This window comes from Thermoascus crustaceus (genome assembly GCF_041956765.1).
Source record: "Thermoascus crustaceus strain CBS 181.67 unplaced genomic scaffold VTN00scaffold_10, whole genome shotgun sequence".
Lineage (NCBI taxonomy): Eukaryota > Fungi > Ascomycota > Eurotiomycetes > Eurotiales > Thermoascaceae > Thermoascus > Thermoascus crustaceus.
The window spans coordinates 736,475-760,196 of NW_027192536.1; the positions used below are offsets into that span (position 1 = coordinate 736,475).

The 23,722-nt window shown below is 52.4% G+C and overlaps 10 protein-coding genes across 10 annotated transcripts; 6 read left to right on the plus strand and 4 right to left on the minus strand.

The window, feature by feature from the left end:
* Positions 1-574: 574 nt before the first annotated feature.
* Positions 575-5,046, minus strand: VTN00DRAFT_2605 (uncharacterized protein; the record flags this gene model as incomplete). Its single annotated transcript, XM_069428836.1, has 5 exons — positions 575-1,180; positions 1,241-1,956; positions 2,010-2,412; positions 2,569-4,902; positions 4,957-5,046. 5 exons carry the CDS (start codon positions 5,044-5,046, stop codon positions 575-577), a joined length of 4,149 nt encoding a protein of 1,382 aa, XP_069283651.1.
* Positions 5,047-5,737: 691 nt separating this feature from the next.
* On the plus strand, positions 5,738-7,603 carry VTN00DRAFT_2606 (uncharacterized protein; the record flags this gene model as incomplete). Its single annotated transcript, XM_069428837.1, has 1 exon — positions 5,738-7,603. The coding sequence occupies one exon, from the start codon at positions 5,738-5,740 to the stop codon at positions 7,601-7,603; it is 1,866 nt and encodes a 621-aa protein (XP_069283652.1).
* A 1,324-nt stretch (positions 7,604-8,927) lies between these two features.
* On the plus strand, positions 8,928-9,689 carry VTN00DRAFT_2607 (uncharacterized protein; the record flags this gene model as incomplete). Its single annotated transcript, XM_069428838.1, has 1 exon — positions 8,928-9,689. The coding sequence occupies one exon, from the start codon at positions 8,928-8,930 to the stop codon at positions 9,687-9,689; it is 762 nt and encodes a 253-aa protein (XP_069283653.1).
* A 1,506-nt stretch (positions 9,690-11,195) lies between these two features.
* VTN00DRAFT_2608 (uncharacterized protein) lies at positions 11,196-13,197 on the minus strand (the record flags this gene model as incomplete). The annotated part of the gene is made up of 3 exons (XM_069428839.1): positions 11,196-11,731; positions 11,810-13,022; positions 13,087-13,197. 3 exons carry the CDS (start codon positions 13,195-13,197, stop codon positions 11,196-11,198), a joined length of 1,860 nt encoding a protein of 619 aa, XP_069283654.1.
* Positions 13,198-13,689: 492 nt separating this feature from the next.
* VTN00DRAFT_2609 (mitochondrial 54S ribosomal protein uL14m) lies at positions 13,690-14,261 on the plus strand (the record flags this gene model as incomplete). Its single annotated transcript, XM_069428840.1, has 4 exons — positions 13,690-13,704; positions 13,753-13,837; positions 13,898-14,122; positions 14,191-14,261. 4 exons carry the CDS (start codon positions 13,690-13,692, stop codon positions 14,259-14,261), a joined length of 396 nt encoding a protein of 131 aa, XP_069283655.1.
* A 201-nt stretch (positions 14,262-14,462) lies between these two features.
* VTN00DRAFT_2610 (uncharacterized protein) lies at positions 14,463-15,146 on the minus strand (the record flags this gene model as incomplete). The annotated part of the gene is made up of 4 exons (XM_069428842.1): positions 14,463-14,507; positions 14,562-14,651; positions 14,830-15,001; positions 15,067-15,146. 4 exons carry the CDS (start codon positions 15,144-15,146, stop codon positions 14,463-14,465), a joined length of 387 nt encoding a protein of 128 aa, XP_069283656.1.
* A 440-nt stretch (positions 15,147-15,586) lies between these two features.
* Positions 15,587-16,308, plus strand: VTN00DRAFT_2611 (uncharacterized protein; the record flags this gene model as incomplete). The annotated part of the gene is made up of 4 exons (XM_069428843.1): positions 15,587-15,589; positions 15,672-16,075; positions 16,129-16,245; positions 16,299-16,308. 4 exons carry the CDS (start codon positions 15,587-15,589, stop codon positions 16,306-16,308), a joined length of 534 nt encoding a protein of 177 aa, XP_069283657.1.
* A 1,072-nt stretch (positions 16,309-17,380) lies between these two features.
* Positions 17,381-18,019, plus strand: VTN00DRAFT_2612 (uncharacterized protein; the record flags this gene model as incomplete). The annotated part of the gene is made up of 1 exon (XM_069428844.1): positions 17,381-18,019. One exon carries the CDS (start codon positions 17,381-17,383, stop codon positions 18,017-18,019), a length of 639 nt encoding a protein of 212 aa, XP_069283658.1.
* Positions 18,020-19,151: 1,132 nt separating this feature from the next.
* VTN00DRAFT_2613 (uncharacterized protein) lies at positions 19,152-19,454 on the plus strand (the record flags this gene model as incomplete). Its single annotated transcript, XM_069428845.1, has 2 exons — positions 19,152-19,172; positions 19,236-19,454. The coding sequence occupies 2 exons, from the start codon at positions 19,152-19,154 to the stop codon at positions 19,452-19,454; spliced, it is 240 nt and encodes a 79-aa protein (XP_069283659.1).
* A 1,291-nt stretch (positions 19,455-20,745) lies between these two features.
* On the minus strand, positions 20,746-23,603 carry VTN00DRAFT_2614 (uncharacterized protein; the record flags this gene model as incomplete). The annotated part of the gene is made up of 4 exons (XM_069428846.1): positions 20,746-20,806; positions 20,874-21,040; positions 21,096-23,216; positions 23,265-23,603. 4 exons carry the CDS (start codon positions 23,601-23,603, stop codon positions 20,746-20,748), a joined length of 2,688 nt encoding a protein of 895 aa, XP_069283660.1.
* Positions 23,604-23,722: the final 119 nt, after the last annotated feature.

Sequence of the window (23,722 nt, forward strand, 5' to 3'; positions counted from 1 at the left end):
CGACTCAACTCACCTCGCCTCGCATCACTCACTAAATCACCACCTACACACAAGAACTAAGAAAAAAAGGAGCGAAAAAGCAAGCTAGGACCAGAACAAAAGGAACAAAAAGTCCAAAGAGTGAGAGGGAAGAAAGCCTAAACTAAGCCAGAACGTATTCCATAATGACCCATTTCCTTTTCTTCGTTTCATTTGCATTCATAGGGAGTTGAGTTCAGTTCAGTTCGTTCAGGTTCATCCGTTCATTTCCGTCCATGGCTTGCTTGGTTGGGCCCAAGCGGCATTGCATTGCATTTGCATCACATCACGCCGAAATACAGCACATGCAACAAACAAACAAAAAAGGAAAGTGGACTAGACGCAATTCCTAACACCACGCACCCAAAACGGGAAACCCAAGACAAGAGGGACACAGCTAGCAAAGTAGGAAATTTCAAAGACAGGCTCAGTCAACGCAAGAAAGCTGAAAAAAGGAATTGAAAATCAAAAATATGACCACATAAGGCAGAGAAGACGGTTTGAAATAGTGGACAAGAAAACCAAAGATTTAAAACGCTCACGAGAAGCTCTCTGCTCAGAAGATCAACGAACGAGTCTTCTGCCTTCGAGACTCCTGGCTGCGAACCTCAGGCTGGGACAAGGTGTGCTGGTGCCTGGATGTCGTCGACAGCGCCGGGAGAAGCGCCTGCGTTGTAGGGACTGTCGACGCGGGACGATCCTTCTTCACAGGAGTCGGGGATGGAGGACCACCTCCTCCAAGGAAACGGTCAGCGTTGTCTCGCTTCGCCTTCTGGCTTCGCTCGCGCTTCAGGACGAGCTCCGTCCAGGCCTTGACTTGTCCACTTCCCGCTGCGTATCCCTTTCCAACTGTCTCGCCCAAGACCTTCATCCAGCCTTCCTTCTCGGGGGCGCTGTCAGCATAGAAGTCGATGACCTCGCCGTTGGCAAAGCGGATACGGAAGCCTTCTTCGACAAACATGTAGCCCTCTTCTTCTTCAGCAAAGGCGGACTTGCGTCGGCCACCACCCTTGGTCGATGTCTCCTTCTGGGTGAGAGTGGACTTGTCGTCGATCAACTTGGCAGCTTTAGCAAGATTGATGGTGGCACGGGGCTGGCGCGTGGTCTCATGATAGGCAGTCAGCCTCGATCCCTGGAGTCTAAAGAAGCGTCGGCGCCAGTACTGCAGGGTCATAGATGTTAGTTGTGAAACCTATATAGGTTACTTTGCGAATAGACTTACTGGACAGTCACCGCCTTGCTGGGACAAGAAGCCCTCCCAAGTCCGGGCGGCTGTGTTCTCTGCTTCCCGCATTTCGCGGATGCAGGCGTTCATGCTCTTTGGCATGTCATCGTCCTTAGCACCTTTGGGCTTTGGAACATACAGCAGCTGAAGCTCCAGGTTTCCGACCTTGTAAGGCGGAAGCCGCTGCGACCCAGCGCTTGACGTGCTCTTCTTGCTCTTGAAACTGCTTGGCTGCTCCTCGACTGCCCACTCGTTGAAGCATGCCACATCGACACTGTACGGCCGACCGAAAGCATTGTCCTCGTGGTCGCTCAGGGAAACATAGGCCCGCGCAAAGCTGCCATCGCGGGCAATCAGCGTTCTCAATTTCTCCCAAGGCCCCGGGTTGGCTTTTGCTTCAGCTTTCTGCTTCATCTGCTGAGCCTCCAGCTGCTGTTTCATCTCCAGTTCCTTGCGCTTCCTTGGAGACGCAAACACTCGACTGAAAGTGGAAGCCTTTTGTTTAACTGGGGAAAAGATGACGGGGGGTTCTTCCTGCGGGCGTAGTTTCGCTTCGTCGACCTTCATTTGCAGTGTCAACTGGAACTCGAGGTCGTTTTGCACGATGAGTTCAAACTCCTGTCCAATCGGTGCCGACTTTCCTAGTTCGAGCCATGCTGTGGTAACACAATGGAGACCATTGTCCAAAGTCAAAGAGAAATATGTCCGTTCACCTCGTAGATGTGAGCGAAGCGATCATTTAAATCGTCGACACTGGTAAGCTTACCTCGTGGCAAGGGCAGGTCAAGGTCCTTAACGCCAATGACCTTGACGAAGAGGCGTCCTCTTTCCTCTCCCTCCTCAAACACTTCATGTGCGCTGCCGGTTTCGTTGTCTTCGGCGCACGGGATAGCATCTTGAACATCTTGAACCGCGCTTGGCTGGCCTGGCAAGGGGGGAACGGGTCCTTCCGCGGCCTTCCTCTTGGGGCTGGATACTTTGATGCTTTGACGTCGCATCTGGCCGTTCCAAGGCACTGTCGTCCATGTTGGCTGGCTAATCTTGCGCGTGCCGCTGATCGGCTTCGCCTCATTGTTATCTGTCTTGTCGCTCTCATTGGACGGCTGGTTCTCATCACTGTGGCTGCTGGCAACGATAACCTTCGTGTTTTGGCGCATGAGGTAGCCTCTCTGTCTCGGAATACTTCTGTTAGCAATGGCTCCACGCGCTGGGGTGACTCCTTGTGTCTTCGGGTAGTTGGCTTGGGTTCCTGGGGTTCGTCCATCCTGGGTAAATTCTCGGGTGCATGAAAGGGTGCTCTGGGAAAGAGAATGCTGAAACGCAACCTTTTGGGCTTCGATAATATGATCGAATTCTTTGTCAAGTCCGAAGAGGCTCTCCTCCTGGCTGCTGACGGGGATTTCTAGCTTTACAAGGCTACTCTGGCGCTGTGAGACCGCAGGCGGGGCAAATCGGTGCGGGGGTCCGTCGTCGTCTTCTTCCTCTTCGTCCTCCTGTTGTTGTTCCTCTTCGTCGTCTTCCTCTTCCTGGTTGGCTTCCTCAGATTCTTCGGGGACGTCGTCATGCTGCGAGCGGTGGGAAGTGTTTGTCAGTTGTTTGCTGAGAGACGGCATCCGTGCCTGTTGACCGCTCACCTGCCGGCGGGTAGCGGCCATAGACTCGGTATCCAAAGGTGTCAAGGAAGGTCTGGCCCTGAGGCCGCTTCCCGGTGCTTTAACTGTTGCAATTAGATCCGGAATAGATTCGTCTGGAATAGATTCCTCATCGGAGACATCGTCCGGAACAGGGTGTCGAATCACAGATTCAGGAGTCGATGGCTCTTCGGGTTCGTCCTCACCGCCAGCCCCTGGGGTTCCTGGGCGCTGCAGAGACTCTCTAGTGGCGGTTTTGTCGAGTTCTGGTGCATCAGGCAATTCAGACAAATCTCTACTATCACCCGCGGATGGCTTGTCCGCAGTCTCATCGTGGCGGGTCGGCGGCACCGGGGTGGCTTGTCCATCTTCCGAAGCAGTGGATCCATGCCTTTGGACGTTGACTTCGTCGTGAGAGGGGCGGGAGTATTTGCTCCCATCGTCATCATCAGCTGAGGGCCGTTCGTCGCTCGTCAAGGAAGAATGTTTCTGATTCTGTTGCGGATAGTATTCTGGGACACCGTAGAGATCCTCATCATCACTTTCTTCCTCTTTGATAATAACGCTCCCGGTGTCATCGTTGCCATCCTCGAGAGATGGAATGGGAACATCGGGGTCGAGTGGCAAGGGGCGATACGGGCTCGAGGCAGTCTGTGAGGAATATTCATAGTCGTCGTCCTCTGAGCTGAAGTCGTGGTTTTTGATATTCCGAAGGATGGACTCCCTAGAAATCCGAGGAGGGCTTGGCAGATCATCACCAGGAGACGCGTCCTTCTGGGTCTGCTGGCTGTCTGCGTGCTTGTCATCAGCCTCATTTTCGCGGCTATTTTCCTGCTCCGGAGCGCCCATGTTGCCGTTCTCGCGCTCTTTCTCAGCCTCATCCTCCTCATCCACCCGCTGGTGAGGCTCATCGTCATGTTCGTCGAGCATCATCAAGCGCAACCTGTCTTCCAACGTCATCGACCCACCGCCGATTTCGCTAATATCCTCCTTGGAGTAAGATGCTGGTCCAGGAGGAACCGGCAAAGACCGCGGGGCGCTGCTGGCGCGTTCAAGAGCGGCAGACAGTCTGCCCGGAGACACACCGCGGGAAGAGGGGAGAGGAGGCAGAGGGCGCCGTTCGCCATTGGAATCTAATGACTCCACTCGAGCGTGGTCGGCGTTCGGTCCATGCTGTGACGAAGGGCGAGAATCTGGCCCGGGACTGCCGACGTTGTCTTCTGTGAACGGGTCATCGTCTTCGTGCGCCATCTCATCATTGGCGTCGTGAGGACTCATGAACCGCCAGTCCTCTGGCAGCACCACCGGCGTCTTTTCGGTGTCTTCCAGCGAGGCGTCGAAGCTGTCCTCGTGGTCAACTGACGAGCCACAGTCGAAACTGCTTTCCCCAAATTCTTCCTCCTCTTCAGAGTCATAGCTTCCATCGCGAGATTCAGAGGCGATCGAGGACGGGTCTGGCGTCGTCATTTCATATTCGTTGATCTGGGGAGGAGCAGCGTCGAAGGTGACGCTCTTGGCATGGCGGTGGCCCCCTTGACTGTCGTCAAAATCGGCCCAGATGTCGCTTTGCGGATCGAATTTGCTGAACCGGCTGGCCTTGGACAAAGACGATTTCGGCGGAGACGGCTGGTCCCTGCTTGAAGGTCTGGGTTGAGGGGCGTCCGGCTGACTGGGAGCGTTGTTTTCCGGCGCCGGTTGCTCGTTATCCGGCTTTTGAGACTCCTGGGAGCTGTCTCTCTTACTCTGTTCCACCATGCTACACGGCCTCCTGTTCGCCAATGGCCGTTGCAAAACGCGCACATCAGCAGGGTCATACTCCTGCTTCTGCTCGCGGGCGAACATGCTACTGTTCTTTACGCGCGAAGCACGCTTCAGGTTCTCAATGGACCGCCGCTTTGGAGAAATAACTGCTTCTGGATCGTAGGGATTCCTGTTCTCCCCGGAGTCACGGCCCTGCCAAAAGAGACGGGGCGATGTCTTGGTCAATGGGGACGACCCGAATGGTGAAGAAGTGTTGTTAATCATCATCTATGAAGCGTCAGTGGAGGCCTCAAAACAGCCTTCAGCAAAAAAATAAGCTACCTTGGTGCTTTGATTCCAGCTAGGGGAGTTCCGTCTCTGAGCCATGGGGCTCACTTCGGAGAGCGGACGCTGTCCTTTGCTGTTCCCCATGTTGAGAGGGACAAAGATGGTGTCTTTCTGGGTGTAAGGACTGTGTGTGTCTTCCAGCGATCAGTACAATTTTTCTATTGTTCACGCACAATGGTTTGAGGCAGCGGGACAACAACAACAATAACAATCACAACAAAATGTAGGAGCGCGCGGCTGAAAAGGCGGTGGGATGCTTCGCCACGCTGCGGACGAGAGGAAGATAGTGAGAGTCTAAATAGGGTCTAAGCATACAGAACTGTGTTGATCAGAAATTTAGCCCTTGACGCTACTAGCGACGAGCACGGCCGGAATGTAGTGGCGTAACAAGGGCGACGATAAGGATTCCAAGACACCAGACGCCTGACGGGAGGCGCTGAGACGAAACGAAGACAAGAAGAAAGGCGGGTAAAGAAAACAAGGGCTAAACGAGGGGGCAGAAGGAGATCTGGAGAAGTAGAAAACAAAGAAGAGACGGGGATGGAGAGAAGAAGAGCAGAGCAACGAGGCCCGACTGATAAGAGGCGTGGAGAGGTGTTGACATGTGTATCCATGGAAACGCGCCGATCGAGCGATCGCCCTAGCCCTTAGCGCGGCCCGGCTGCCTCCGCCGAGCCCTAGCGCCGGCCTTGTTTCTCCGCATCCGCTGAAGAAAAAGTCCTCAGCCCGATATAGAAATATCAGAACCTCCCAACCCTCCCCCCTCCCAACCACCATGAGGTTGCCGGCCTGCAGTCCAGTCTGTCTGGCCCTCCGGCACGGCCCTGGCGTCGCCTCTCCATGGCATGCCTCGTGCCAGGCCTCGCGCTCCATGGCCACCGCCCGTCTCCGCCGCAAGCCCTCGAGGATGGCGTTGTCGCCCAACGTCGCAAAGGCCACCCTGAAGCCCAAGAAGATCTCTCGAGACCTGGCCGGCCCGTTTGCCGGCATGAACCGGACACACGCTGAGATCCGTGAGGAGGACCGGGCGAAGAACTCAGACAAAAAAGAGAGCCCCCTCTACAAGGCCCTGAAGATGCAGACGGCCCTGGCTCCAGTGACCTACCGCCACCGCAATGCCGTCAAGGAGAAGATCGCGGACATTACGAGCTTCGACTACTTCGACCTGCTGCCCGTCGTGCGCGACTCCATCTTCTCCCAGGCCCTGCCCGGACTCGTCGATGTCACCCCCAGCCCCATCCAGCGTCTCGCGATCCCTGCGCTGCTGGAGACGGATGTGAAGAAGAAGAAGCCTTCGAAAAAGGCAGACGAGGATGAGCACAACTACGACCAATTCCTCCTGGCTGCGGAAACCGGGTCGGGCAAGACCCTGGCCTATCTCGTTCCGGTCATCGACGCGGTCAAGCGCTTGGAAATGGCGGAGAAGGAAGAGGAGGCCAAGTTGGAGCAGGAGAAGGCGGAAGAGAAGGAGAAGAAGATGCAGAACAAAGCCTTTGACATCGAGCCCCCTGAGCTCTCTGCGCCGCACGAGACGGCCGGACGGCCCCGGGCGATCATCCTCCTCCCGACCTCTGAACTCGTCAACCAGGTTGGCAAGATGGTGAAGGCGTTTTCTCACACCGTCAAGTACCGTTCGGGTCTGATCCACTCCGGGTATACCGCGCGCAAGATCAGAAACATTGTCTTCAACCCCAATGGCATTGATATCCTCGTTGCGACCCCGCACCTCCTCGCATCAATCGCGAAGAACGACCCGAACATTCTCAGTCGGGTGACCCACCTTGTAGTCGATGAGGCGGACTCACTTCTTGACCGGTCGTTCTCTCCCGCGACCACTGAACTCATCGACAAGTCCGCCCCGTCGCTCAAGCAGCTCATCCTGTGCTCCGCCACCATCCCCCGCAGTCTGGACTCCCTTCTCCGCAAACGCTACCCGGACATCAGACGTCTCACGACACCCAACCTGCACGCAATTCCCCGTCGCGTGCAGCTCGGTGTCGTGGACATCGAGAAGGACCCCTACCGCGGCAACAGAAGCCTGGCCTGCGCCGACGTGATCTGGTCGATCGGCAAGGCGGGCGACTCCTCCGAGCCTTCTGCCGGCCCATACTCCTCGATCCTAGGCCCCAAGGTCAAGAAGATCATCGTCTTCGTCAACGAGCGCGAGGATGCTGAGGAGGTCGCCAAGTTTCTGAACTCCAAGGGCATCGACGCGGCCTGTCTCGCTCGGGACTCGGACGACCGCCGCCAGGAAGAGATTCTGTCCGAATTCACCATCACACCCCCGCCGCCCAGTCCGGAGGACATCATGCTGGCCCAGAAGAAGCGCCGTCTGGAGGACTCGATCCCGTTCGAGCTTCCGGAGCGCAAGCAGGAGCAGCAGGGACCCACGCGCCGCCTCCCCAACACGAAGGTCCTCGTCACGACGGACCTGGGCTCCCGCGGTATTGACACGCTGGCCGTCAAGACGGTCATCCTGTACCATGTCCCGCACACCACGATCGACTTCATCCACCGCCTGGGTCGTGTCGGTCGGATGGGCAAGCGCGGCCGCGGCGTCGTCCTTGTCGGGAAGAAGGACCGCAAAGACATCGTCAAGGAGGTCCGCGAGGGCATGTTCCGCGGCCAGGCGCTGATCTAGTAGTCTCCCTGGATTACTACGAACTACAGTGTATAATGTATGATTCAGCATATAGACAGGCGTTGGTGGCGGTTTGATAACCTTCGGATGTATAGTACCATGTATGTATACCTGATGGGCTGGTGTGGAAGGAATGAAATAAAATACCCACCTGGAAAAGGAAAATACTTATGCTAGCTTGTATGATATTGGTTTTGCGGATATAGACATGGATATACTTTCTGCTCTCACATCTGTATTATTGTTTATATGAAACACCAGATTGGATTCCGCTCCGACCTTGACCTCGACCTACCGCATCAGACACAGTAGAATATACCTCTTAACTGAGACCTCAATAACCCAGGAGGTGTACATGTACATTTACATGAATACGAGTAAACGAAACCTTGTCTGTCCACTGAGATCAGGCACTACCATCCCCCCCCCCCCGGGCCTCGCACAGACCCCCGCCCAACACTCAACGCGAAAAGCAAAACCAAGAAACAATCAAAACAAAAGAAAAGAAAGAGAAAGAAAGGAAAAGAGCTCCTGAGGTACCCCTACCTCATAATATCCTATGTTTTGATCAAGCCTGGTGGCGTCAATTTGAGTCACGTTCAGTCAAACAATAAAAAGAACAAACGATAATGGAAGTGATGAAGATGATGATCTGCCTGACAGCACAGCCCTAGTCACGAAACAAAAGAAACAAAGAAGAGGATAAATAAGCATACCTGTGGCGCTTGTTTTTCTTTGTCTTCGTTTCTGCACGCTAAGCCCTGAAGATCTAGGTGAACAACGAAAGCGCACGGACCATGTATCGGAGGATCCCATCCCATTTGTCATATGGAGTACAGGTTTAGGCGTTCTTCAGCTTCGTTCTTGGTTTCTTCAGGAAGAAACCAGGGGGGGCGATAAAGGGATAAAAAGAAAGAAAGGGAAATCACCGTAGGTTCGTTCTTTGTCCCGCCATCGGTGTTCATTTATTCGAGTGGGTTTCGGCTTTCTTTTAGATAGATGGTTGTCTTTGTATAGGGGAAGTGTATATATATATATCGAGGAAACTCCCCTCGATCGAGGGATCTATCCATACATCCATCCATCCATCACATCTACGAATCTATCTACTGATCTATCTTTCTATCAAATAACGATCTTATCTTCTCTATTCTATCATCAGATCAAGACTTATAACTACAACTGCACCGGAACATTCTATAGGGTATTCTCTCCATCTGAAATATATACCTCCATACATATCAGTTTTTGCTTCCTTCAAAACAAACAAAAAATAACAAAAAAGCCCAATCCAAAAACAAACAAAAAACAAAACCAAAACAAAATGCCTCACCACGCAACAGCCTCAACCGAAACCCGCGAATACTACGCCCACCGTCATCACCAGCGACACCATAACCACCATCACCATCACCGAGCCCGCGAAAACGAAGCCCTCACGGACCTAATGCACAGCGCGGGCCGGTACCTCAAGGAGGCGATCAAGAACATGCACGGTTCTCGGAGCGGTCGAAGTCGGAGTCGTGGTCGTGGTTCTTACCGCGAGCACAGCAGAGAAAAGAAACATCATCATTTTGATGATTCCGATTTCAATGGTGACGATTGTGGCGGTGATGACTACGACTACGTCTACGAGCGTGACGAGAGGGTACGCCGTCAGAGGACCAGGTCTACCACTCGCGGGAGGAGTCGGAGCAAGAGCAGAACCCGAAATGTAGTAGGGCGCAGTATGAGCAGGAACAAAAGCTGGATGAGGAGTAAGAGTAGGAGCCGGAGGAATAGCTGGATGTTCGGGTGGTCTTCTTCTGATGATGATCGTGGCTACCACAGCCATCACGATGATGATGATTCCTCCTCCTCCTCTTCTTCTTCCTCAGACACAGACTCCGACGCGTGGTCGACGATCCCATTCTGGACGCCTCCGATCTCGCGATCGGGATCTAGAGCTCGGCCTAGATCCAGGCCTAGATCTGGACATGGACACGGAAGTGGAGGTGGACGCAGGGCCTCTGTCCACGTCTACGTCGAGCCAAGGACGGGGCATGACACTTCCGGATGGGAGGCGTATGAGAGGAAATGGCAGTGAGGTTGTTGTGTATGACAAGTACCTACCTAGGTGAGTAGGTGCCCGCGAATAAAGGAGACTAGAAAGTGGTGTGGCATAGCTGACTTTTTGTCTACCTAGTGGTATAGAGTCGAGTACCGTGTACGATGTCCACGAGTACAGAACACCATGTTTGCTACAACCCAACCCAACCAAGCAACAGAAACAAAGACCCGAAACGCAGTGGAGATTGTGCGAGGGGAAGCAAGCAAGCAGAGCTGATGGGGCGTATACAAGAGTGCTTATGATGAATTAGTATAGAACTTAGCTACTTAGATTTCATTAACTTCACTTGTCTTACCTCGTCTGCATTGTTGCCTACCTAACTACCTACAGTACTGTGCCATATCTTTCGACACCCCCTCCCCCACTACCTGCTGTCTTGGCGGGTTGCTATTCTATAACCACATGACTTTGAAGCCACTGGAGGGTACCTGGACACTATGATAGGTCACAGACCCTAGACAAAACCAGCCTGGATTGCAATATAGCAAAAGCAGCAAGCTAAGTGGCTTGAACAGGGGGGGACCGTTGTGCCGAAAGATATGGCAACCTAGTGTACATAAAAAAAGTATAGACATACATAAAATGGAGAAATCCGTTTGATACTGTAATGGTTCAAGTGGACATCTGCCGCAGTAGTTTCATCTTATTCCCCTTTCTGCATGAACAGAGTACAGATGATAAGATGGTAGCAAACATTCCACAGTGGCACAGTTATTAGGAGGCAGGTCTCTAGAATGGTCAATGGGGACGGGACGCCTTAAAGAAAGAGACAGAGAGAGAGAACTCCCGAGGAGCAGGGTATGAAATATAGGCTACATGCCAAATTTAAATACCTGTGGGACCCTGTGTCGCATCATCTGGTGACAAAGCCTTTAAAAGAAGGCGAGAAGGGTGATAATACAAATTAGAGCTGATAACCAACCTCCAACCAAACAACAGAACCTTTGGGGATATCGTCAACCCCGGGTTTATGATCCATGACTTCACCATCACGAAGCCAAATGGTAGTACCTGGGGTGAGTGGTCCTAATTCTCTGTCTCATACATCTGTATGAGTTTTAGGATATTGACTTTTTGAAACTGCCAGTAGTCGTCGGAAAGCAAACGCTTCAGCTGTTCGATCCGTGTTTTTGGCTCGATGACGAGAGGTATTGGACAGGAAGGAGAGAAATTCAAGGATGTGCCCGCCACGTTGGAAAAAGAGCACGTTTGATAAAGCCAAGATATTAATAACAGAAAGACGATCGATAAGTGACATGTGATATGATTGAGGTGGTATTAAGATGGTGAATTTACGTGGTGGGGTGGGAGGGTGTGAGGCTACTATGACATTTAGTCATGTGGCATCTAGACCTCATTTGGTAACTAACCCAGCGCCCTAATGCAAGGCGCGCGTCACCTGACCGACCCGTCGATATCGAGCCCTAGCGGCGGTCACGTCAACCAAAATAAACGGCGGCAGCAGATCTCCCTCTATGACCATTACATGGTCATCCTGAGCTCTCTGTCCCTTCTGCGGCTCGCCCGCGTGGTGCGTCGATCTTCTCCAAACTCGCTGGGCTCTGTCAGGTCGCTCCTCGCGTCGGACAGTTCCGGTGTAGGTGTAATGCCACCGGCGCTGAGGCCGCGGCTTTTGCGTTGAAGACGAGCCTCTTCATCCGGGGGAATGAACCGGTGGACAGTCCGGTGATCCATCACTCGTTCTTCATCGTCGTGCGGTCCTTCCTTGTCCGTCTTGGGCCACTGGTATCCATAGAGCTTGGAGTGGCGCTCGCAGCGAGGGCATTCTTTCCGCGTGAAGTACGAATTCTCCTGTACGAACCAGGCGTCACACGTGTGACATTCCACCCATCGATCGTAGCGCTGGGCGAGCAGGCGCGGTGTCTTCGTGTAGTCGCCAGGCACCCGGACCCCTGGAGCTTCATTCTCAACCGAGGGCACGATCTGGCGTTTGCGGCGCTGGCTCTGGTTCTTGCCGTTGGTCTTCGTCCGCTTCACAACGGCCTCTTGGTTGTCATCTAATTCCCACGAATCAGATAAGTCTGAAAGCTCATCGACGTCACTGCCGCTTAGACAGGACTCTGGATCAGGCTGACCTGTAGTAGCTCCTGGTTCATGACCTGGATTGTCTGTTGAAATAGATTCACCTACAGAGTCTGCAGCCTCAACTTTGATTTTGATCCCTACGTCACACACGGAAGTTGCGGCCGTTGATGCAGAAGACCGTTGGGACTCATCTGCGATAGACGAACCGGGTGACTCATGGTCCATAGCGGGAGCTGTTTGGGAAGTGCTCTCCTGGTGGGGCTCAATGGATAAGGGACGGTCAAGCCCGTCAACGTGGTTGTTACTGGGTTGCTTTTCAGCCTGTGCAGCAATAGTAGAGAGGGAGCTGTCTAGCCCTGCGACCAACGAGGGGTCGACAGAAGCGGAGTCCTCAGGAGCTGATATCTCCTCTCTCAGTTTGGAGTTCTGTCGCTGAAACTTCCCTCTCTTGCGCGGGGTGGAGAGTGCTGAATGGTCCGAATCAGTATCAGTCCCATGCTTTCTCTTCTTACTGGAAGAGGAGCTGTCAGGCGTAGCATTCTCATCTTCCAAAGCTGGAGTAGATGTAGCGCTCTGGGAAGCGGAGTCAAATTTTGGAGCCCAGCCGTTGCGGACAGCCCGTTCGCACGTCAGGCAGAGGCATTCGCAGTTATCGATACCAAAGTAGTCCTCACCGTACGAAACAGTGATTTCCTCACCAATATGGATGTCTCGGGTCGCGACGATCTGCATGCCCTCAGACCCGCGGACCACCAGTCGCCCGTTCGCGTCGCAATCGTGGTTCGCGAAGCGGGCGGGCCCAAGAAACAGCGACGGCGTCTTCTTCCTGCTAGACATGACGATGCTGAAATCCTTCCGGTTCAGATCCAGGTCCTGCTCCTCTTCACGGGTCATTGCGACAAGGGTTCCGCTGAGATACTTGATCTCTTCACCTCTCTTGATGAACTTCCTGGCACAAACCGCTGCTTCGTGAGTCGTGATGGTGTAGCGGTTAGTGGTGGTAACTTCGAATGGACACTCCGGGAGATAAATCTCGATGTACTTGCGCAAGTGCCGCCGGAACCACTCCTTCTCCCGGTCGTTCGGCAACCTGGACATGTACTTGCTCAGCCCTGGCAGCGCGAGAAGCTCCTTCTCGGCCTTGGCGACGTCTTTTGCGACGATGACATTGTGCAGGAGGATGCGCGCGACATCGTCCTCCCGAATGCCTCTCGCAGCGACGTACTTGGTCCGGTTCTTGCGGGTACTCGTCCAGAAGTAAGCCTAGAGAGCATTGTCAGACGGTCAAGAGACATTTCAAGGAGGATAACACAGAGAGGTCACGGACGCGGTCAACAAGCGCATCTGTCGCGACATCGTCATAACTGGCCAGTTTTGCAAGTGTTAGGCGTTCGCGACGGTCGACTGACGGGCTCGACCTTGCCTTGGAGGATGGCATTCTGGGTCCTTGGGACAGGCAGTGAACCCAGAATGGAAAATTATAACATGGATTGGTAGTTTGGAAGTTGGTAGAGTGTAATATTAGAGTCCTGAGGACCGACTACAGAAACAAGAAACGGGAAACACAGCAAACAAAGCGAATGTTGTCGACGGAGCCGCCGGGGGAGAGGAAAGAAGGGAATGAAAGGTCAATCGCATAATTAAGTGAATGCAACCGTCATGGGGGACCGCGTAGAAGCGCAGCGACACTTAAGACAGTTGGTCAACAAGCTGAAGACAGGTGGCTGGCGTTCAGCTGTCAGCCCGCAGACTGCCGCGAAAAGGAGAGCGATGCGCAGCGCAGCGATACGCGCCGCGGCGAGGCGAGGCGCAGGAGAGACGAGGCTGTGTCCGGGGTCGGGTCGGCAAAACCTGCTGTTCCTGCGCATCAAATCTTTCGGAGCTGCGCAGAAACCTCCGACCGGTCAGATCACCACGCCATGCGATCAAGATGATCCAACTCAAGGTGCGTCCTTCTATGCCCTTGGAATTACTCGCGTGCTGACAGACACAGACGATGCTTAATTGCATCGACAATTCCGGTGCCGCTGTTGTCGAATGCGTGAACGTCCTCAAGAAGAAGCGGCCCGCCACAGTCGGTACGACCCCAACGACCGGTCCTGCCATGCCAATTCTCTTCTAACCGCCTCCCTTCCTAGGTGACCGGATTGTCGTCGTCGTGCAGAAGCAGAGAAACTTCGGTCCCGAGAGCGCGACCAGCAGCGGTATCGCCAACAAGGTCCGCCGCGGAGACATCCGTCACGCCGTCGTTGTCAGAGCCAAGAAGGAGATCCGGAGACCGGACGGAACTTACATCAAGTTCGATGACAATGCCTGTGTCCTGGTGAACAAGTCGGGTGACCCTATCGGAACCAGATTAAACGGTCAGTTTGCACTGGTTTGCCGGCTGTTCCCTGGCTTCTAGTCGACGGGATACTAACCTACAGTATAGGCGTCGTGGGCGCAGAGTTACGGGGAAAGCAATGGTCCAAGATTCTGTCGCTAGCTCCTATGCACGTGTAAAATAATGAATATGTAAAGATAAAGCAGTCTCTATTCACATTCTCGACATTGTTCCAAGCTCTAATACACAAATCCCCTCGTCATCACTACTGACACGGAATTTCTTGCCCAAACAATATACAATCGCCCTAACTCCGAAACCGGCCGCTCCGAATATTATGCGGGTATCGAAAACCAGAAAAGCATCACAAGAGTATGGTATCACGTAAACACATTACCGCAAGTGCAGCAGACATAGTAGAGTTTCTGAGCACGTCAGCCATGTCCGTTTCACAACATGGGTTGAAGGAGCAAATTTACCATTCCAGTCTCCGCGGAACGCTGCTGAGATTGGAAAAACACCGCTTCGTTCTCACCGCAGCTTGGACAAAGCTTGTTCGCCCGTGGTAGCTGTGGAGAAAGAGAGCCTGTTAGCCATGGCTGTTCCAAGAATGAATCAAGCATCAAACTCTTCATCTTGGGAGCTTTTGGCCCCTCCATCCTGCGTGAGGGGCCCCTCTGGCACCATGCTACAGACAAAGCAGGTGATCTCTTCGCCACAATAGGTGCAAAACCCGGGGACACCAACCGTTGGATCAGATCCCACATCCTGAGTGACACCAGCGGTGTCTCCGACTTGACTGTTGAGTTTGTTCTGGTAGACGCAGTACGAGGTCGCGGGCTCGCCGACATGGCAGGTTCGGCAGGTGAACATCAACGTGTTGTTAACACGGTCTTCCTTTGGATAGAGAAGGTTGGAGCTGGAATCACGTATGTTAGCTACTTCCGCAGATTGCAAGGGACGAACAGACCAGATATTGCTTACCATTCACGGCAGAATCGGAAGTGGACGTGGTCGACTTGCTTGTTATCGCCACTGGCAGACGGGGAAGGACTGGCGGACATTTTGAACGTAGAGCTTGATGTGCCCGTTTAAAAAGGTGGATTCTTCAAAGGACGCGTTTGACGAAAATATATAGACAGATATTGAGCTGAAATGCTTGATTTGCAGTGTTTAATAGCGAGGACGACCACGACAAAGGACGGTGACCGTTGCTCGAGGACGGCGGCGGAAGCCTGAAGAACAACGCGAGATCGCCGCCGCCAGGCGCTAGTCCCGTCTGGGCCGGGCAGCGCACGGGCCTCAGCCCTACTGTTGGCCGCGGCCCTCAGCGTCTCGTCTTATCCCCGCAGTTTACACCGGTCCCTCGTGGGAAGATTCTACCAACTCTGTCCACTACGCCGCGATACCCTGTTCATACATAGTCCACTAGGCTAGTTACGCCGCTTCTGCTCACACACAAAGCTTCCTTCGCTTGTATCTACGTTCTTTACCCGCTGCAACAATGGTACGGTTGTTCCTTGGGCCGTTGCGTGCTGTTTACACGCTAGTTTTTCCATCACAGTAGCTTCTAACCATGGCAACTCCAGGCTGAGACAGGTCTGCCCCCGGGCTGGGAGGTCCGTCACTCCAACTCCAAGAACCTCCCTTACTACTTCAACCCCATGACAAAGGAGTCCCGCTGGGAACCTCCTGCAAACACCGACACCGAGAAGCTCAAGATCTATATGGCACACCATCACACGACACCTGCCGTGCACCCAGGCATGTACGGACAGGGGGAGGGCAAGATCCGCTGCAGTCACCTCCTCATCAAGCACAGAGATAGCAGACGCCCAAGCAGCTGGAGGGAGGCCCAGATCACGAGGACAAAGGAGGAGGCGATTCAGATTCTCCGCGCCCACGAGCAGCGTATTAAGTCGGGGGAGGTTAGTCTGGGGGACATTGCCATTTCGGAGTCGGACTGCAGCAGTGCCAGGAAGAAGGGTGATCTGTATGTCGGCGTGCAAACTGTGTGATCACGAACAATGGCTGACCAGAACCCAGTGGTTTCTTTGGAAGAGGCGAGATGCAGAAGGAATTCGAGGAGGCAGCTTTTGCTCTTCAGCCTGGTCAGGTGAGCGGCATCATCGAGACTGCATCGGGCGTCCACCTCATTGAGCGGTATGTAATCTTTTGCCAGGTTTTCCGTGCGAGGCTGACAGGATGCGGTACAGGGTCCAGTGAGGATAATGATAGACAAGAGTTACGAATGTATTTAGTATTTAAAAGTGGAAATATCATTTCTGTCAGCATACAACTTCGTTATTGTATAAGCTCTTGACCACTTCAACAGTAATCGATTGCATCCGCTGGTTTTGATCGTATCCGGTCTACCCACTATCTTTGCAGCACCGTATCTGCGTTTACTTGATAGATTATATTGACATTTCCGGTTTGACTGCTGGGTTTTGGAAATCAGTCATCAGTACCATCTGTAAGTTTGGTCTGGATTGCTATGCCATATCCTCAAACCATGATGAACTTTGCCAGCAACACGATGTGTACAGCTACATGATGTCTTCCCGTGGGCACGTTGCTCATTAAATGTGCAATTAATTTGCTACACGTAAGAAACCAAGTTGAATGATCTGCCCATGGGAAAATAAAATTGACAAATCTCCTCATAGAGGAAAATCAAAGGATCTTCCCGTTGGGAATGGCACTAACAAACCTTTTCGCGGAGGAAGTAAAATCAAGGATCTCTCAGTGGGGAAAATCAGATGAACATATACCACACATCCTAACAGGTAAACAGTCAGACTTCCAGATCTTGGCTTGTATACTTCTGGATTAATCGGGACAAGCTGCTGCTAAACATACTGAAATACTCAAGCCGCATATATCATGCTATCTGCTATCTGACTTAGTCCCAGACCGATATCATGGCAGACTAACGCCAATGATGATTGTTTTCCAAACACATCTTTTTGTGATGGACGGGCGGCCTTTGCCGGCGAAACATTGATTACAATGGCAACCCTCTACACATATGCTCTCCTCCCAACATGGGAAACTTGCATCATTTCCCCACTGTCGTGTCCTCTGTTAATTGGGGAAATCCGGTTGTGCCTCTCGTCCCTTCTCAGCCTTCATATCACGCATACAACTTCACGCTCCTTAACCCTCAACACGCACAGTCACTACACTACGTGCCTTGTACACGTCTCCTTTCCATTCACCACCACCCCCAGATAGACATTGACAATTCCTCCCTGGTGAGAAAAATAAAGAAGAAGCATCCAGACCATCAAAAAAAATGTCAGAAATTAGCAACACGCGCTACATCTTCGACATGCAGAACATCCGACTCCCGAACCACCTCTACAACATCTGCCCCAGACCGCTCCTCGACGCCCTCAAAAACGTCCGCCACGTCGCCAGCCGCACCTTCGCCGCCCTGAAGCACGTCGAGAGGCAATACAACAAGCGCTTCTACCGCATGTGCCCGCGCGACAGCGAACACGAACACCACTACTACATCCACGTCGAGTCCGTCCGGCGCCTCTTCAACTGGAAGGCCGACCACGAGCCCTGCTGCCCGACGCTGGCGCCCTCGATGAAACTGCCCCCCTTCATGCTGCACTTCCACATCGAGGAGGCTGCGTACGCGATGTACGCGGCGGAGTACGCGCGGCTGAGGATGGAGTACCTCGATGGTCCGCATCGGGTGTGGATCGATGCCACGGGCGAGGTGTTTGATAAGCTGGAGAGCTCTGGTGCCGAGTTCAGCGAGATGGAGATGCGCCAGTTCTGTCGCTGGTGGGGCAGTTTTCTGCGGGAGATGAGGAAGTGGGAGGATCGGTTCGATGAGTTGGTGTTGCCGTCGTGGGAGGAGATTGTGGGGGAGTTGTATGATGCGATTGAGGAGAGGGTTGAGCTGGATTATTGCTGTTAAGACGAGTACAACATCTTTGGTTCTGGGGAATTGGCTTTTGAGAGGAAAAGAATGAAGCCTTGGGAAACGAGTCGCCTGCATAACATACGGTTGGTAGATGTAGGAGGTATGGCTACGACTACTAGGCGTTGGCTTCTTGCAAATTGGGAAATGTACCAAGTCCTGTACTTAATCTTTAATCTTTTTGCCTGTGTACTACTATCTGGGATGCACGTAGTTTGGACTAGGTGCAGCAACTTACCCCTTTACCTAAAGTTTAATGCTTAATTTTAATTTAAGTTCATACTAATAATATCCCTGACGTCTATCATCCACAACTTTAAAAGGAATGTCCCTAGTCCAAGGATCCAACACATCCTACATGGGATAAACCAGTTGTCCTCCAGACTGAAAGCAAAATACATAACACCATTCATATCCTACGGCTCGTTCCATGGACCGAATAAACCCCGTCATCATCAGCAATCCTGTCGGGATATACCGCCGAGTCCAACATAAACAGTCACGTGAGACTCAAACCCTATCATCGCCCTCGGGATACGGCGACAATGACGTGGTCTCTTGACTCACAAGGGACCTAGCCGTTGTGTTTTTCCCTCCATCTAGTCTTAGTCAAGTTGTGACTAGGTCCATGCAATGGATTGCTACATTTGATGGCGTTAACCTACAGTATTCCCTTTCGTAGGTTACCTGGTAACTACCTACCTACACCTGTGCTTGCTTTCACCACCTAAGACATAAATATACCTACTATTGTAATAGCCATCTTGATATCAACATCAACCTCCTAACTGGATACTTGACTTTACCTACTTACTTCTATGAAGTATTCCCTCAATTTTAAAACTCTACAAAGGCAGACAAAGAGCTAAACAAAGCCATTCCATCTGACGATCTTTGCTAATTAAACAAACTCACCTACCTACCTACCTATTCACCAGAGCATAGTTACCACTCAGAAACCTCTATTTTACACCATCAAGTGAAAAGCAAGAAACCTTCTACATACAAAAGAAGAAAAAAGGATCCACTATCAAAAAATGTGCTGCTTTTGGTACTACAAATACAACGCCTGCGGCCATAAAGTCGGGAAGATCGACTGCCGCTACGAGAACGTGACTAACTGTCCGCAATGGCAGTCATTACCGGCCAGGTACGATAATGGGAAGTGTAAAGGTTGTAAGAGAAAGGAGTTGGAGGAGGGGGGGGAGAGCAGGAGAGGCAGCGGCAGGAACAGCAGGAGCAGCAGGAGCAGCACGAGTGGGAGAAGTGGGAGAGGGAGCTGGTGGGGAAGCAGGCGAGGCAGTGGCAGAAGGAGCAGGAGAAGTGGATGAAGGCATGTGAGCGGCAGAGGTTACAGGAGTTGCAGGAGGAGCAGGAGCGGGCTAAGGCTTCGCGGTTTAAGAGGCTTTGGAGAAGGCTGGGATGCTACTAGCCTGGTGTTGAAGTAAGTGAAATAGAAATAATGAAGGAGAAGGGAAGGGAAGGGGAGGAGATTTATGGATGGATGGGTTGGATGTGTTGGGTTAGGGTTGATCGATTCACTACTTCATCAAAGACGTTGGGGATGGGTGCGTGCGCAGGTTATGTAGATACGAGTGGACATGTTATGTACATATAGGTGTGGGCACCTAGGTAGCTCTGCTTTGGCAATGACTGGGGATAAAGACGCGTGTAGGTTTCAATCAGTGAGACGGGGGCAAGGCAGACATAAACATCCAACACCTTCGAATTCAGTCCACCAATCAACCAGCCCACGTCCTCATCTTTCTCCCTTAAATATTAAGCACAGCGCATATCTCCTAACCAGAGCTCCGGTGGTCGAGTGGTAAGCAAGCTTGGTCGAGTCCGCTCCCCGGGCAAAAAGGGTCCGTCCTCCGCCCTGTAAATCCCGCACCGTACTTTAGTAGCTCGAATAGGCTTAATACGGGTCAGGTCAAACTTCGAGGAGGCTGGAGAAAGGCGCCCTGTATCAGATCCTTGTGAGGTTCGGGTTTGGGTCTTTGGGTGGTATAGTAAGATAAACTACTTACGGAACCACCTTTTTGGATCCTTTTTGGGCGTTCTATATTGCTTTCTTGGGGGAGGGGGGTTTGGGATGAGAGGGCCTTGGGACGGTGATGGATCGAACTCCCAATGCATAGTGGAATGGGGAGGTACATGTGGTGTTATGGTGTTTGTTGTCGTGTCGGGGGAGGCCTCCGGGCTGGAGGGTATGCGTGTGGACTTATATACGTCCGGCGGAGTAGGAAAACCGCTGCTTTCCACGGGCTCCACTGGCAGATACTCTGTACCTATCAAGTATTTGATGCCATCTATAGCTCGGTTATATTTATCTCTAGCCTGGCAAGAGTCGAGATATCAGTCGAAGGCATGTTCCAACAGAAAGCTCTGCTTAAGCGACAAGTAAAAGCTAGCAAAGATGGGTAAACTCTCTGTATGAGCTTTCATGAAATGAACCAGAAGAAGACACAAGAAAGAGTCACAAACAAAGCCAACACAGTATTTGTTATTGTACGAACTCGGCGAGGATACATTGAATGCTCATGATGAACCATATCTACCTATGCAATGCTTTTCTAACATGACATGCTATAATGCAAAAACTGAGAAGCATACGACTCCTCGACATGATGACTCGAGTCTGTATTTAGAGATTGAATGAATAGGATACTAGATAACCAAGAGACTAAAGGATGGCTCTCAAGGGATACGAATTGGCTAGTCTATGGTATGCTCGTGTTTAAGCGTTCCAGCCTCGAAGTGATAGCATCGATGACGGCAGATCTAAACAATACAGTTAGCAATGGAGTCTGATCAACGGAGAGTTTGATTGGAGATAAGAGGGACGTACTCTCGCTCCACCATTCTCATGGCGTCTGCAATCTTTGCCCTCTGCAACCTCTGTGGGACCTTTGGATGGGCACTTGGGCTTGCTGGAGTACCGGGCTCGCCTGCGGCAGGAGTTTCTGCGGCAATGCGCTTCACTTCGGCCAGCAGGTCTGCCGAAAGTGATTTTGCCTACAATTCGCGGTCAGTACTTCCGCTAAAAGACACTGTTTGCCACGCGACTTACGGTTTCCAGTCTCTGAGTGAGATTCAGGCGCTTCTCGTCTTCAGCAGCCTCCTTCTCCTCGAGAGAGCTTTCTAGCGAGCTGACTTCCTGCATCCAGGCCTTCTCCTTCTCGCTCAAGGGGCGACCGCCAGATTTCAGTATTCTATTCCTCAAGTTATCATACCGCTGGACAAGCTCCTCTTGTCTCTTTCTGGCTGCCTCCAATCTTCTATTCAAGGCTTCCCCGCTTCTGGCACCCTCCACTCTTTGACCATCCTCGCTGATCTCACTGGAAACGCCCTTGATCCGTTCCGCCACATCGGCAAGCTGCTTGAGTTGATCACGCATCTCCCCTTGCAATCTCTCACAGCGGCGGAAAAGGTCTGAAGCGGCCCTTTCAAGAGCGTTTGTGTGAGCGGCTAGAATCCGGTGTGCGGCAGTAACAAGGTCAAGAGTAGACGGAGAGAGGCGGACTTGTTCTTTGAGGGTGTGTCTGTGGCGGTGTGGAACGTGCTTATCAACGAAGGACTCCAGGGGAGAGGCGGAATATAAGATCGAGGGGACTTGGTACGGAGCTCGTCGGGGAGGGATAATCGGCAGTCCACGGGAGACAGTATCAGACTCCAACTGTGACTCCGCCATCGAAGCAAAGGCAGCATGGGCGGGCGCGTCGAGCACTGCCGCGTATGAACGGGACGCGCGGTAAGTCAGCAACATATAACCAAGGTCGTAGTCATAAAAGACCAAAGAAGACGACAGATGTTTTGGTTCATCTTTCGTAGCAAGATCATCGTCACTTGCTTGAAGAATCTGCTCCCTTAGGGCGACTGAGCCTTCGCAGAGGATCTTTAAGCGGAAAGCAGATCCTGCAGCGTCTTCGGACTGTAGCTCAGCTTCCAGTCTCTGTGCCCATGATGACAGAGAGATGAACGTCACATTATTGGCAGTAGTGAGGAAAAAGTTGTAACGAGAAAGGACATCCTTCGTGAAGGTAGGCCAGGAGTTCCGTTGTCTAAGATTCTCCCTGACCGTATCAAGCGACTCGACCAATAGGAGGTCCGCAGGTTCGGAGAGAGGCGTCCTGAAAGCATTCTTTCTTGCTTTCGGAAGCCACTGTCCCTCAACTCCGTCGAGTTCTAGGCAGATATGTACTCTGCCGCTGGCGGTAGAAAGACAGATGACGGTGGCTGATAAGCCCTCCTGAGCACTTTCTTCTAGCGCATCCTCCTCATCTTCGCCGGTCATCAGATCATCCATCTTGACCTTCGCTGCAATAACGAGAAGATCGGTAAGATCAAGATCGTCGATCTGGTCACCAATGTCAAACTGGAATGGGCCTTGCAGTCTCGGGATTGCACTCGGATTCGCAGGACGGGTTAGAATCTCTCCGTCAGATTCCACGTCTGAGACAATAGACAACGGCTCCTGACTGTCGATTTCCTTGAGCCAGTCGAACTGCTGCCGGTAAGCGGTCAAGTCATCACCATATTCGGTAGGATCCTCCTCAGCAGCAGCGAGTTTCGGGATAATAGCTGCAGACAATGATGGAATAGTAGTCGATGGAGCGTGCCATTTCGAGGGTAGCAGAGGACAAAGCGCATAGAGGTCACCCGGCCTCATTGCAACCCAAAGAGTCATTGGCGCCCAAGCGTCCTCCCCATCAAGCCCGCTGCCTGCGAAACAAGCCGATGCGACTTCCATATCAAAAGAGTCTGCGGAGAATCCTTTGTTCTTCCCAAACCCTGACGGCGTAAAGTCTTCGTCGCAAGAAGTTCCATCGACAAGCTTCTTCAGATCAATCGCCAGGGTTGGTCTATCGAACGACCAGTGGTTGTTCCTGTCAAGCTCCCACACGCGGACAGCGGCATCGGCAGTGACAGTCACTATGCAGCCGGCAAGATTGCTGTAGACTCCGAGCGGATGCCATATTGCTGACACAACGGGCGACTCGGGGATGACATGAGTCGTAGGGCCAAGTTGATATGTCTTCAGGCGAATCGGTGAGGTATCCGTGCCGGAAAGGTGCGAGGAATCCGGAAGGACGGATATGTGAACAGTATGGGCAGTGACGATAGCCAAGAAGGCACCGTTTGGAGACGGAATCAACTGTCTAATTTGTCCGTACACTGGAACAGTCAAGACCTGCCGGGGTCAGTATCGCAGAATCTAAGATATGCTTCTCCTAGTTACCCTGTAGTAGACTTCGCCGCCAGCGCCATCTGAAGCACCGTCAGGAGTAGTATCTTTCTGGCTTCCGCTTTCCGTCTTCAAATCCTTCGCCTTTGACCTGGACAGTAATTGCCATTCGTCTTTCAACCGCGTCAGATTCGACCAGCGAATCTGATTGTCCACCACGGCGAATACCTCCGTGCCTCTCCTCGCGAGGGTCCTCGTCGGCCCCTCGTACTCGGCGGTTTTCCCATTTTCCGGCTGCGCGGCTGGACTTTTGGGAGATACGCTCGAGAAGAAACTGGCGCCCGGCGAGGGTCTGCATAGCCAGGGCGGAGTGTAGCTAATGACCTTCGGCATGGTTGTGGCGTTTTGTTGGAGTCGTAGGAGGCGGGAAGAGGTGGTATTTGGGAAGAGATCAAATAATGACACTTGTTAACAGTATCCCATTATTTTGCGACACGTAACACGAGGCGCAA